This window comes from Arabidopsis lyrata (assembly GCF_000004255.2).
Source record: "Arabidopsis lyrata subsp. lyrata unplaced genomic scaffold ARALYscaffold_1, whole genome shotgun sequence".
In the NCBI taxonomy this organism is placed as follows: domain Eukaryota; kingdom Viridiplantae; phylum Streptophyta; class Magnoliopsida; order Brassicales; family Brassicaceae; genus Arabidopsis; species Arabidopsis lyrata.
Genome location: NW_003302555.1, coordinates 26,444,211 through 26,459,928, shown reverse-complemented (window position 1 = coordinate 26,459,928; position 15,718 = coordinate 26,444,211). Strand labels below are relative to the sequence as shown.

At 30.6% G+C, this 15,718-nt stretch overlaps 2 protein-coding genes across 2 annotated transcripts; both read left to right on the top strand.

Moving 5' to 3' along the window:
* Positions 1-282: 282 nt before the first annotated feature.
* Positions 283-1,175, top strand: LOC9330327 (stigma-specific STIG1-like protein 4). The gene has a single exon (XM_002894220.2). The coding sequence runs from the start codon at positions 348-350 to the stop codon at positions 867-869; it is 522 nt and encodes a 173-aa protein (XP_002894266.1). The 5' UTR covers positions 283-347; the 3' UTR covers positions 870-1,175.
* Positions 1,176-13,913: 12,738 nt separating this feature from the next.
* Positions 13,914-15,194, top strand: LOC9327648 (ethylene-responsive transcription factor 3). Its single transcript, XM_021013434.1, has one exon. It carries the CDS (start codon positions 14,074-14,076, stop codon positions 14,761-14,763), a length of 690 nt encoding a protein of 229 aa, XP_020869093.1. The 5' UTR covers positions 13,914-14,073; the 3' UTR covers positions 14,764-15,194.
* The last annotated feature ends 524 nt before the right edge of the window (positions 15,195-15,718 follow it).

Below are 15,718 nucleotides of genomic sequence, written 5' to 3'. Positions count from 1 at the left end.
TCATGTGGGCTTTGTTAACCCACTTTTAATTTGTTCTTCCAACTACATTGCCATGTGATACCCTTTTCTTTTCTTTTCTTTTCTTCACACTAATTAATAATTTAATATAAATGTACTCCTCGCGGTCCAAACATAAATTATTTAGAAGATTAATAAATTTTAAAGGGTCATATTAATGAATAAAAAGATGAACGCAACATGCATTATATAACATCACCATCCATGCAAGAAAATCATGAACATTCCCTAAATCTTTCTCTCTCTTCAAACTTATATAAACCTCTCATTAATTACACATCTCAATCAATGATCTAAATAACTAACCTCATTATCACAAAGTCATCTCAATGATGACCATTAAGCTGACATTTTGTGCCTTAATCTTCTTCATCTTAAACTCTCTTCTTCATCAAGTTATCGGTCATAATAACCAACTTAATACAACCTCTTCATGGCTTAAGAGCCACACCAAAGCAGCAGCAACAACAAATTGGGGTAGGCCAAAGCCACCGATGTGTAAACCATGGATTTGCAAACGGTCCGGACCGCCAATGGGTCGAATGAGATGTTGTCGTAACCAATGCGTTGATGTCTTGTCCGATCCAAACCATTGTCGGTTCTGTTTCCGGAGTTGTAGGTTCGCATTGTCGTGCTGCGATGGAGATTGTGTGGACACGAACAATGATCCGTCTAATTGTGGACAATGCGGGAATGAGTGTGAATCCGGGGCGTCTTGTGAGTTTGGTATGTGTGGTTATGCTGCTCCATCGTCACAGCCTGGAAAACGTCATCGTCGGCCCAAGTTTCATCGGCCACATCCTCCACCTTCTCCGGACAGTAAACATTATGATGATCATGATGATGAGTAAATCGCGACGTGGTGAGATACTGATGAGATCGAGTCCTCGAGTTTAACTATCATTGTTCTGCGTTGATTAATTTTACTGTGTGTTTTAGAGTTCATTTTTTCGATGAATTTTATTTTGTACGTAATGATAATAATTGGGTGTATATGAGTGGTTTGTGTTTATATGGTTCGTCGTATTCTGTATGGTGTCATTTGTATTGTTAAATGGTCGCGCGGTCCAATTGTTACAGTCAATTTATAAAGTGAAGTGTTTAATCTTTCGCTAAAATCAATGTAAAACTGATATTGTTATGTATGATTTTCGAGCGTTATATAGTTTGTCTACATTTTTCCTTGTACTACATTACAAGTTGAAGGGTCATTGCATAATGTAACTGAGTTTGAACATGACGCATTCATATTCATATCCATACATTTAACAGTTAAATTTTATACATCTTATAGAAATTAATGCATGCGGTAATTAGTTTTATATAACTTTACTTGGTACTTGGGTTTTACTGTTGTTGTGGCTAGATTTATCAAAGTCTTAGGCTCATCGAACTTTTTTAATTAACCCTTCTTTTTATTTGTCTTCCTCATTCATTGCAAACAGCAAACAACAACATAAACATGATTAATTGTTAGCTTTTCTTCCATGTTTTCGTATAAGAATATAAGATCTAAAACGAGTTGAAAACAACTACATGCATCTTCATGACCGTTACTCCGTTATAGCATTTAGATGCTTTAGGTCCATGGTCCAATAAGTATATTATTTGAGCAACATTATATTTTCATAGTATGTGCTTGTGGTGGTTTCTAGCTAGTAGGGCTGGACATTTGGGTATGCGGGTCAGGTTCGGGTAGAACCCGATCGAATAAAACCCGATCGGGTATGGGTCTTTCGGGAAGAGGAGTTTAATATTCAATAGGGCAAATAAAAAATATCGGTTCAGTGTGAGTTCGGATCTTTTCAGGTTCGGGTATAGATTTACATAACCGCTAAATACCCGCTACATAAATGTTCGGATAAATTTTCTGGTTTTTGGGTAAATACCTGGATTTTTGGATAAATACCCGGGTTTTCGGGTAAATATTCGGATTTTCAGGTAAAAATTCAAATTTCGGATTAAATTTCGGATTTTCGAATAAAACATTAGGGTATTTTCAGGTTCGGGTTTTCGGATATATGAGTTTAGGACCCTATAGCGTAAATCTAAATTTTGGGTTCGGGTCAAATTTTTCGAGTCGGTTTGGGTTCATATCGAATTTTTCGGGTAGGTTCCAGTTTTTTGTCCAGCCCTAGTTTCTAGTGTGGAGCAATTGTTTTTAAGATCTCTTGTTGGAGCAAGATATATTTTGTCTATGATACAAAAAAAGATATATTTTGTCTACATACTATCTTTCTTTTGGGTATTTTTTTAACATTATTTTAGTCGACAAAACTCATCAATAGCCCATTCATTCGAACAATTTGAACCTCTTTCATTCATCTCTCTTAATTAACTAATTAGAATTTGCCATATCATCTAATTAAATAAATTAAAACAATTAATATTATCTAAATAAATAAACAAATAGATTCATTAAAGAAAAATTATTGGGTTCACCCAAAATTATTTATCGGTTTGGGTTTATAAATTTAATTAGGGTTTAGATTTTTACAATTAAACAAAATTATATGTCGGTTTCGGTTTATAAAAAAGGGATTAGGGTTTAGATTTACAATTAAACAAAATTATATGTTGGTTTGGGTTTACAAATATGGATTAGGGTTTAGATTTTACAATTAAACAAAGTTATATGTCGGTATAGGTTTATAAAAGAGTGATTAGAGTTAAGATTTTACAATAAAACAAAATTCTATGTCGATTTGGGTTTATAGATGAGGTTTAGGGTTCAGATTTTACAATTAAACAAAATATTATGTCGGTTTAATTTGGATTTATAAAAGAGTGGTAAGGGTTTAGCTTTTATAATTAAATAAAATTATATGTCGGTTTAGATTTATAAAATAGTGGTTAGGGTTTAGATTTTACAATGACATGAAATTATATGGCGGTGTGGGTTTATAAAAGAAATGTTACAGTTTAGATTGTATAATTAATTCAATTGAGAGGGTTTAATGAATTATTTTGTATAGATAATATTAATTATTTTTATTTATCTAATTAAATTATGTGGTAAATTTTGATTGGCTAGTGAATAATAGAGGTTCACCCCTAGAGGTGAACCCAAAAATTGTTCTATTCTTTAATGAGAAATTGTTAAAAATGCCTATTTTTCAATACCTCTTTTCAAAAATGCCTCCTTTGAGAGTTCATTTTTAAGTTTGCCCTCTTTTAATTTTTAATGACCATTTTACCTTTATTTGAAACAAAATTAGGTCCACAAAATACAAAATATTTTTTGGCGGGAAAAGTGATCCCGCAATTTTCTCGCCAAAACACTTGTAAAAACTTGTAAAACCTTTAAAATACCTTGTAAAATTTTCCCGTAAAATTTTTTCCCGCCAAAAATATTTTTTACGGGAAAAGTGATTCCGCAATTTTTTTGGCGAAATTGTTTTTGCGGAAAAAATTTACGAGGTATTTTAAAGGTTTTACAGAGTATTTACAAGTGTTTTGTAAGGTTTTACAATGTATTTTAAAAGGTTTTACAAGGCACGTATAAGGTTTTATAATGTATTTATAACTTGTAAAACCTTATAAAAAGCTTGTAAAACTTTATAACTTGTAAAACCTTATAAAATAGCTTGTAAAATCTTATCAATACAATAATAACACTAAGAATCTCTCCAAGTCTGACACATCAGCATTTTGGGCTCTTCTAACGTTGACACCTCATTAAATACACCTCACCAGTTTGCCACATCAGATTTCCAGCATGCCACATCATTTAAAAAAGACAACCAATCAAATTAAAACAACTATACACACAATGATTTTAATTTTTTTTGATAATGATAAATGAATTTTTAATTTGTTTAATAATTCAAAATCTACAAAAACTGGAAAAAAAAAACTATCCTCTTTATTTTTTAAAAAATTATTTGACATCAAGTGGTTTTTAGAGAACAACATGCATAAAGTGAATATAACAAGTAGTTTACGCTGCATGTTGCTTTTGTTTTAATATGTTTTTATGGTAAAAGTGTAAAAGGTTCTTCAGATATTGTATTTTACATTTGGTTATATTTTAATTTTATTATTTTATATATGCATACACTAATAAATAATTTTTATATCTTACTTTTACAACAAAAAAAATATACCGTATAATTAATCTTTGTATTTGTTTGTTATTATTTTATGTTTTTGTATATGTTGAACTTTTTACAAATGTTAGATTTGTTTTTATATTGTGATATATTTAAATATGTTTTAGTAAATATTATACTTCAAAAACCTTAGATTATTTATGTTAAAATTATATATGGTACACAAGCACAATTAGAATAATAGTTTATTCATAAGAGTTTACGATTGCTAAATTCTTTTTACATTTTTTTTTCCAATTGAAGAAATTCACAGCAGTAAAGAACATTATATTTTTAAGATTGTAATCTCACACTTACTATGTTCTATTATCCCGTTTTGTTACTTCAAGATGTATGGTCAAATTTAAATCTCTATGTTCCTCTTATACATGGATCTTGCTTCATTTGATCATCTGCATATAAAGCGCAAAGCTTTGTTACTGTCTCTTCAAAAATGAAATCCACAAAGGAAAAAAAGGTCAAATTATTCTATATTCTAACGATAGAGATGCGTAGCCAAGTGAAGTTTGCAGTTGCAGTTTGACTTATTTTGGATATATGCTCTTTTGTTGTTTGTAAATTTTGGTTGAAATATCACAAATGTTACTGATTAATTTGGTTGTTATTAGTGATCTATTTTATAAGAATATATAATTCAACATAGCAAAAAGTTGAGAATTAACTGTGTATTTGTGGTTTATGTTTTGAATGAAGGTGATCTCACGCCAGCTCAAACGCTTGATTTACTTTATTCCAAGAACATTTAATGGTAAATCATATATATAAAAGGAGACTAACTCTCTCCATCTACTTGACATGTCAGCATCTAATAGCTCGCCATGTGTACTTTATAAAATCAGCAGTAAATGATAATTAAGTAATTAAAGATAACATATATGGAACTAAGAAATAGAATCGTCGCTCTCTTTTTCTCAACGCTTTAAAAAAAAACTCCAAAACAACGATAAGAAAAGCGACGTACACCAAACATAACATATTTCTGTCATTTTGGTATCCCAGCTCCAAAATTCAGTAAGCCAAGACACGTCAGAACGAAATTGAAAACAGCTCATAGATCGATACAAACAAATCCGAAGTCGAGGCTCCCACATAAAATCAAGTTCTGTTTCGTGATCAGTTAAACAGCTGATGATCCGGTTAAGCAAGCATCTCTCTATTGGATTCGACAGACGAAAAAACAACGGTCATGTATCTACCACTGTAGGGGCTAAATCAAATTTATTCAATCTAAACATTTTTTCCCCTGGATCATTTAACTAAATTTTTTTACTGAAAGTTGTTAAAAAATAAATTTTCACTCCTGCAGGAGTTCGCCTGTAAGAGAGTATCTTCAAAATGATCTGATGGTGTGATCTCCGTCGGACAAAGTCAGAGAAATGACGTAATGTGTGCCAATAGAAGCTAAATCTAAAGTCACAGAAGTGGAAACGGTAAGTGGGCCTAAATGTAGTTTTCTCTGTTTAACTCACAAATGTCTCTCTGATTTTCCTCGCCGATTCACTTCATCTTCCTCTTCAAGTTAATAACCACATCTTAGTTCTGAACGTATAAAGCTGTACACCCAACCCCAATCAATAAATCCCTTTTATGATCTTCATCATCTCCACTTAAATACAAACCAATCTGGAGAGTAGATTAATCGCAACTCTGTTTGGCATCGATTATGGAGGATTTTCTAAAGCAAGGAAACATTTGAGTTGTCGTTGGTGTCGATTCGAGTCCCAAAAAGCCATGAAACTTGTACGTTCGTCAATTCGTCTGTTCTTTATATTTTCTCTTTCTGTTAAGAGTTTGAGCCCAACACTTTCTCCCTTTCGATCATGTTTTTTTCTGTTTTGTGATCGCTCGATCCGTAAAGTGTCGATGTGTATAGACGTGTATGTAACATGATCATCGACCATGACTTGTGTATTGTGATAAAACTTTAATCGCATGTATGAAAACAAAAAAAAAGGTGATTATGCAAATGTGCAATTTTTGAAACTTGTTTGTAAAATAAATTTAGAAATTAACCTAAATCGTATTTTTAGTCTTCTGGAAAAATTTAGAGTGAATGATTCGATTCTATCTGTTTAAACCCTTTCTATTGATTTGATTCAAAAGAGTATTAAATTATTATTTTTGTTGATTGAAAGTTGTTAAGCTTTTGATGGAATCTTAAGATTCTCTTTTCAAGTTTGCATATGCCCATATTTTTGGTTTTTTTAAGTTATATGCATGATGAATCAGATTCTCTCTATCTAGGTACGGAGGTTTTCTGGCGTTTTAGAGGTATTGAAAAACTGTGTAACCCATCAAGGTCGACTAGCACATTGTTAAATCTTGATAAAGGGTTTTAACACTCTTCATTGTTGTCTTATTGCATGAAAGGAACGTAGAGTCTCTGAATAATACAAGAAGCAAGAGAGGCTCCTCGAAGGTTTCGATGAGATGGAGACTATCCATGAAACTGGTTTGGCATCTGGTGTTCCAACTGAGGTTTGGCCTCTACTATTTTTCTTTAGTTTTTTCTTATGTATGTCACTTTGAGATGAATCTTCAATCTTTTTGGTCTCAACAGAAAGAAATGAACAAGCTTGCAATGAGTGAGAGATTGGCAGTTCACATACTAAACACAACAAATTTGGTGCTTTTTGTGTCAAAAGTTTATGCCTCTATGGAGAGTAGATCCATGGTTGTGATTGCTTCAACTTTAGGCTCTCTCTTAGATCACTTGTCTGGTTTTATTCTTTGGTTTACGGCTAATACCATGAGATACTAATCAGTTTCACTATCCAATCAGAAAGCGTCGAATGCAACATGTGGTATGCTTCTTCTATTTTTTTTCCTATTAACTTCTTTGTTTGGTTTTTATTCTAATTCCTCTGACCAGTTTTTTCTACGAACTTGTCGACAAGAAAATAGAATTGATAATGCATGCACACTTTAAATTTACAGGACATTATTGTGTTTGTTTCCGTGATAGCAACTCTTGGACTGCAAGTTTTGCTAGAGTCAGGAAGGCAACTTGCAAGACTGCAATTGAGGATACTTCTTCTGCCATTTCTTCTTGAACCTTCTTTCTTTTCTGTGATTTTTTGAGCATCCACACTTCTTTTGTTTGCATTTGATGCCCAAACAAGAAGAAGAGAGACAACCTACTCGGATATTTGGCCCAAATCGAAGATATCGATGACTCCGACATTGAATCCATTTTCTCTCTTGATGATGAACAACGGAGGTGAAAATTGTAGGTGTTTTGACTCTGATTCTAGCAACTAAAAGTTTTGTGTTAGTTCTTTTTTCCTTTGGCAGGATTAGTGTTTAGAGTATTGAAAGCTGTTGTGACAAGTCAAGCAATTCTGTTGCAGAGAAGATAGGAAACAAGAAGCCGTCCCACCTAGGTGTATGCAAGCTCTTGTTTGTGTTCAGTCTTGTGTAAGAGCTTATTGCAGAGCGTCTTTAGACTCAATTGAGCTAAAAGATCATGATATTTGTTCCAACTATTTACGCCTTCCCATGGTTCTTTGGGGTTCTTGAGTGATGGAGTACATATTATTTTGGTTGTTTTTGCAAAAGTGAGCACGATGAAAAATTAAAGAAGGGAATTCTTTTACAACTATGTTTCAAAAAATTAAGGCTTATCAAGGTTTGGTTATATTTGTCTATTTACTATAAACTGCTAGCATATTTGTTCAAACAAAACGAGAGCCCGATCATGATCATGGATTTTAGAAGCGGTACTCCAATCTGACTTGCATTTTCTCATCTTCTTTTCTTGGTTTAAAGGTTAGCAGAAATGAAAAACAAATTCTAAAAAAATAAGGTTTATTAAGAACAGTTTTTTTTTTGTTAAGAATTTAAATGGAAATGCAAAAAAAGTGGACTTATAGAGCTAAGGATCAGGGTAAACTCGCATTTGACAAAATTTATAATGTTTTCTTACAATGGGAGTTTTGTCTTCCTGTCATTCACAAAAAATAACTAAACTTTTACATTTAAATACTTATGAATTATGAAATATAATGTGAAAGTCCGCACGTAGTGCAGGTACTCACCTAGTATAAGTTAAGAGCAAGACAAAGAGAAAGATGGGATTCCTTTAAAATGCTAAGAACCAAATGATCGTCATTCTGTAACTGTTTATCTTTGAACATTCTAATTTTAAGTCACGAACCAAATTACATTGACCAATGTTTATGAATTGTTTAGCCTATTCATTTTAAAAACCCATAACAAAGTCTGGTCCATCTATTTTTATTTATATATTTTCATGCAATTTTCTTAACTTCTATTTATTTAACTTTTTCTAATAAGTTTCTCAAGAAAGATTGATGTCTCTTGTGGTCGAAAGACAGACTAATTGATTTCAATAGTAAAGTCAATGTAATAAACTTTATTATGTTTGCATATTTTTTATGTTATCTTATATACTGAATTTATGTGCAGCGTAGCGCGGGTTTCAACCTACTATCTTATAAATACTTTATAAATACGTTGTAAAACCTTTTAAAATACATTGTAAAACCTTATAAATACTCTGTAAAAAACCTTTAAAATACCTTGTAAATTTATCCCGCCAAAAATTTTCCCACCAAAAATTTTAACGCCAAAAAAATTGCGGAATCATTTTTCCCGCAAAAAAAATCTTTGGCCGGAAAAATTTTACAAGGTATTTTAAAGGTTTTACAAGTTTTTACAAAATCAAATTTTTAATTTTGATGTGTGTACATTCTCATGTTTTCCTTATATATTTGTGATATCTTTTATTAAAAGAAAGGTAATTTAGTCATTTTGTACATAAAAAAGGGTATTTTAAAAATGGATAGTCAAAGGGGGCATTTTTGAAAAGGGACATTTTTGTGAGTCTCCCTTCTTTAATACTAATTGTTTTTCTTTTGTAGGACTAAGAGCACCTTCATCTGTGGGATGGAGGAGAATTTTTCATCAAAATTTATTAATTAAAAATGTATTAAATAAAAAGAGAAATAGTTTCTAAGAATTTAATTATTGAAAATAAATAAATAAGAAATAATTTAATTAAATATTAATAATTTTTTTTTAGAAACTCTCGTCATATCAGGGGATGGAGATGCTCTAATTAACTAGTAACTAGATCATCGCCCGTACTAAAGTACGGATTAAATTTTATTTATTACAAAATTTATATTATATATATATGTATATATATATATATATATATTAGAACTAAGTTTTAATATATTATAATAGTAAGTGAAAAAATATTAATTTTTTTGTCAGTCCCTATGTACAATGTTAGAATAAATATAGAATTTTTTCTATAATACTCAATTATGGATAATTGTTTTTTTAAGATATGAAAACGGAAAATAATTTTATTTTTTAAAAAGTAATATTTTTTGAACAATGAGTTAATTTATGTTAACAACCACAAAATAGGATTGCATATATTTCAGTTAGATCAAAAATTAAAATATCATAAATAAAGCTGTATTTTGAATTAATTAAAAAAAAATAGGTATTATTTTGAATTAAGTTAGAAAATTCTTTTTCAATTCATAATTCTTTGGTTATTGAAATATAGATTTGTTTGAGCTAATCTAATTACAGAATTTGTTTGAAATTTATAATTACGGAACTTACCAATTATTCGCATAATCGAATATGTTATAAACATATATTTAGTATATAATAATACCAAAATCAACCTGTGCGTGGAATCTATATTTTTATTTTAGAATCTCAATATTTTATTTTAAAATATTGTGTGCACAATCTATTATTCGTTAATTCTAAAATTGATTGCGGAATCAAATTTTCAAATATTTAGAGGTGTCAAACTATATTTAAATGTTCTACACTATTTTTAAATATTCCATATTAAAATATTTAAATTTTTTTGTAGTTTATAAAATTATGAATTTCAAAAAAAAAATTATATGAAATTAAATATAACTATTCAAATAGTTATAAGGATCAAAAATTATTTCATCATATAATATATTATATTTAACCCGCTACTTATTATAAATATTTTTAAAAATAATCAAATTAGAGTATTTATAATTTTTAACTTTTTGAACTATTAAGTATTGATGGTATTCTCTAAAAATATCTATATAACCAGCTCCGTTTCCGGCCTGGGTAAATTAATGAATCTAGGCCCAAAGCCATTGAGATAAATGAATGATTTATTTTTGAAAATAAAACTTTTTGACTACTCAAAAAAAAAAAGAGTCCCTTTCGTGAACTACTAAGTTCGATGTGTGTATAAGCATAAGCACATTATCTTTCAATGTTTTTTTTTGTTCAACATCTTTCAATGTTTAAATTTACTAGAATTTAGTTTGGTGGAACCCACACTCTACCTTATAATTAAGCTTCTAAATTTATTAATTTTTCATTTTGTTGATAATTTTTTTTATAACAGTTTATGAATTTGATAGTTGGGGATATAACACAAATGAATATACATACATTTATGGTTCAAGCAAGAAAATAATGTGATTGTATCAACACATGTATATCTATGGGGGCCACGTGGTCGTGGAAGATAAGTTTAGTTTAAAGATGTTTTTGGTTTTTATGCAAAAGTGAGTGTTTACTTATTAACAATTGATCAAAGTTTTGGTCGTCGTTAAAGATCAATTACTACACATGTAACGGTTCTGCGACACGTTGTTGTATGCTAATTCGGATCCAACATTACTAAAATAGTTTATTTCTTCCTAAATGGTAAAGCAGTATATTTTGATTGGGGGAAACAATATATAAAGCTTTGCATCAACATATGTATTTTTTTTTCCTTTGTGTTTGGCTCTATGAATTGAATTGTTTTCTTGATATCTGATTTTTCTTGGAAGTAATATATTCAGAAAAATTGTTATAATTTATTAGAGAGATGGGGAAATAAAAAAGTTGAGGGAGAGATGTCATTAGGAAGACGAATGAGAGAAATGAAAAAGCGTGGAAGGAGCAAACTGAATCAAAAATGAAAAAAACAAACTATTGTGTCCCACTTTTCACCACTCGTTAACGCGTCTCGTCGTCTCTTAAGATGACTTTTCTATTTGTTATTAGCTTCAACCACATTTATTTCATGTAACAAAAACTATGTTAGCTTCTTTTCTAAAAAAGAATCCAACGATAATGTTTAAATTATTTTTTTGGTGATTTTAACTTTTTTTAAGAATAACAGAATTATAATTTCACGACAATAAAAATGTAGAATTTTAATTTATATTCACTTAATTTTGATAATTTTTTTTTAACGGCAAAACAATCATATTATATCACAAATGTGTTACATGGTACATGATACATAAAACCACAACAATACAACCAGTGAACCAAATAAAGGAAATTGAACACAATTTCGATGAAGAAGCGGAAGTAACCCTGCTTTCCAAACGGAAGCCTTACAGGCAAGAGATGACATTTGCTTTCAAATTAAGTTACAAAAGACGTGAACTTAATTTTGATAATAATATTACGACAGTATACAATGATATTTAGAAAAGATTAGTTGGATTGTGAAAACCTCTGATCACTTATAATTGAAAAAAAAAATGATATAGATTAGTGAAAGTAGTTCAATTATATATTTAATATTTATTTTTACCATTTACACGATGTTTTTTTGCATAAAAATCCTTGATTCTCAATTTACTAAGTAATCTCTCAATTTAATAAAAAAATGTAACAACATGTTTTTTTGGTCATTAAACTCTGATTTAGTATTGAAATTTCATAAAACATTATAAAAGGTAAAAAAAATTAATCTATCATGCAAGATTATGAAATTATTGATGATTTTTTTTCTTGTTGTTGTGAAAGAATGAGGGGTGTGATTTAGTAAACAACAAGAAATGTGTCTTTTGGTGTGGCGTATAAAGAAAGATGAAGAGAAATAAAAAAAAAAATATTAGGGAGAGGTGCAATGAAGAAGAAGAGTGCAGCAGAGAAGCAAGTGCCGCCAATCTCTTTCCCTTGTCTCCTCCTCCTCTTACCACACCTATCGAGACACCATTCTTTCTCTCTCTATATATCAACTTTTCTTTTTTCGAGAAATAATAATTATTTATTCTCTTTTTTTGTTTTCTTTTGTTATCGATATGATGCGTTTCGAATTTGAATTGCTAATTTGTTCTACAAATTATTTCTAAGTTTAAATAACGAATTTGAATTAAAAAGTGTTACCAAGATGCACAAAGAAGACAATAGGACTTTATTCACCTTTTACAATAGTTTAATCTCTAGATCACATACACGAATAACCATTGTACCTTAGGATATATCATAATTGAAGAAAAAAAAAGGATATATCATAATTGAAGAAAAAAAAAAGGATATATCATAATTGAAGAAAAAAAAAGGATATATCATAATATGTTCGGGGTTTAAGTAGAGAACGGAGAAAAAAACCATTGTACCTTAGGATATATCATAATTGAAGAAAAAAAAAAGGATATATCATAATATGTTCGGGGTTTAAAATGTTCATAGTCTAGAGGTAAAGTTTACAGATTATCACTTCTCATTTCAGGAGTTCGATTCCTATCTTTGTTGATAGTGTTAATGAACAAGGATCAACCTCTATAGACAAAAAAAAAACAAAAGTTTTGAATGGTTGATAAAGATAGAACTTCTTAGACTTCTTTTTGATGTTAATGAACAAGGATCAACATGTATTAGACTTCTTTTTGTTTACCAAATACCATTCATAATAAATTATACTCCCTCTGTTCATAATAGTTTGATGTTTTGGAGTTGTCACACATATTAAGAACTCAATCATTCTTTTATCATTTTAATATTGTTTTTTAAGTTTAAATATTTTTAATAATTATCAATCAATAGTAGTCTAAGAAAATTAATGATTTATAATTATTGTATCTTGAAGTTTACAATTTACTATTATAAGTGAAATAAAATTGCTAAAAAATCAATCTTTGTGGAACAAACAACAAAAGCTAAAACGTTAACCTTTTAAGAACATAAGGAATAATTTATAGTGGTACAAACTGAAAAAACAAAAACGAAATGAGATATTACAAACCAACTACAAATCATTTTATCTAAAACTACTTTGCAAGGTTTTGATTTTCAGTTTATAAGTTTTCATTAACCAAGGATACAAATCTTGGATGAGATATACTTTTATTTGGGTTAGTGATGCAGCTGCAAAACCAAGCGGAACCATCAATCGGACCATTGAACTAGACAAGATTTTGAAACGGAAAATACATGAAGTAATCGATTAATGTCTCATGTTTCTTTTAAATTATGTTATTTGTTCAGTTATGAATAAGAGGAGAATTGGTCTTCCTTCTGCTAGGAACAACCTCCTAATGTTTCATACATTTTTCTTTTTTCAAGATAACTAATTTTCAAAACTTTTTTTTTTTATTATTAATTTTCAAAACTAATATTAACGAGTTTTTTTTGTTCTCATTTTTTAATTTCGCCAATAATATTGTAACTGGAAGACTAATATTTTGGTTAGAAAATAAATGAAAAGGTGATTCACCACCAATTTAGCTTGACACTAATGGTTTATAATCTCTAATTTTCGGTTGATATAAACAAAAACAAAAACAAAAAAAAAACAAGAAAAAAACGAAAAGAAAAGAAGAGCAAAATGATAAGAAACCGAGTTGGTCGGTCTTGTGGGGCGGGCGTGAAGAGAATTCGAGCGAGAAAAAAAAAAAAAAAAAAACTATTCCAACCAATTTTACAAATTTAAATTCCTTAAAAAAATTCAAAATATCACAATTTTATTCATCAAATTTTTTGAATTTTAATTAATAAAAAAAAAAGAAGAAGAGGAAGAGCTTTTTGTGTTGAAGAGAGAGCTTCCTATCTTCCCCATTCCTCCCACCATCTCCCTCATCTTCTTCTTCTTCCTTTCTCTCTCTCAATAATCTCTCTCAGATCCTTTCTCCATTACCATTACTTCTGGCTTTCTCTTAAATCCGCTATCATGAGGAGAGGAAGAGGCTCTTCCGCCGTCGCCGGACCTACCGCCGTTGCCGCCATCACCGGCACCGTCATCAACGGATCTGTTAAAGAAACACGATTCAGAGGCGTTAGGAAGAGACCTTGGGGACGTTTCGCAGCTGAGATCCGTGATCCATGGAAAAAAGCTCGTGTCTGGTTAGGTACTTTCGATTCCGCCGTCGAAGCTGCACGCGCTTACGACTCCGCCGCTCGTAACCTCCGTGGTCCTAAAGCCAAAACTAATTTCCCGATCGATTGTTCTTCTCCTTCTCCTCAACAACGATTTAATCAGATTCAAAATCAAAATCAAAATCAAGTCGATCCGTTTATGGACCACCGGTTATACGCCGACCATCAACAACAGTTTCCGATTGTTAACCGGCCGACTAGTAGCAGCATGAGCAGCACCGTTGAATCGTTTAGCGGGCCGAGACCTACGACGATGAAACCAGCGACGACGAAGAGATATCCCAGAACTCCACCGGTTGTACCGGAGGATTGTCACAGCGATTGCGATTCGTCGTCGTCTGTAATCGTCGACGACGACGATATCGCATCGTCATCGCGGCGACGGAATCCACCGTTTCAATTCGATCTAAATTTTCCACCGTTGGATGATGTTGACTTGTTCAATGGCTCTGATGATCTTCACTGTACCGATCTACGTCTCTAATGAATTGGTAAATCGAGAACCAAGTCACAGATCCGTGATCGATTTGATTTTAATGGAGCAAACAACAAAAATCCCTTTTTTTTTTTTTTTTTAAATTTTCTGTTTCGTTGATCTCATATAATTTTTACTATGCGGGAGAAATAGAAAGACAAAGAAACGAAGAAGAAGAAGATGGTGATGAGCTTGAGAGCTTGAGCTGGTTCTGTGTTTCTTCTGTGATGATATTGTAAGAGTATTATTATTATTATTATTTACTACATCTTCAAAATCAAGAAGAGGAAGACCGAACACGATGATCTGTTGTGTCTGTTTGTTTTACTCTAAGAAAAAGCAGATCTGGGTTTCGTTTTTTCTTGAGATAGAATCTTTGTAACATATACATTTGGAACACTGATGATTCTAAATAAAATCTAGAATCTTTTTTTTTTATTTTAGATCTTCATCTTCTTTGAGTTATGCATTTTTCACATTATTATGGCTTTGGTTCGAATTAATAATTGATGATGGGTTTTGTTCAAAGATCGGTTCTTGTTTAGAATCATGGATGTCTTGAAGTTTCTTACCATCTGGTGAATAAAGCTAGATAAAAAAGATAAAGATAAGTGAAGCTCGTTGAGAAAACTGTTCACATGTATTGAATTTGAACAAGTTTTCTTCCTTAATGAGTGATTTGGTTAATTAGAGATTTAAGATTTTTGGGTAATTCTTAAAAATGATGTACATCTTATAATTTCAAAAGTAAAAATTCAAGATGATTATTTTAGCTTAGTAAAGCTTGTTAAAAGTTCTAGTGTTGTGATATTTTCTGAAGTAAAACTTGTTATTTAGTTATTAAAGGGTATGCTAGATCTTATGTTTTCCAGGATTATTTACCAAACTCTTAGAATTTTAAAAATTTAGTAAAAGTTGTTAGAAGTTTTCAAAACGTCTCTTAAACCTAAAAATTGTGGTGTTG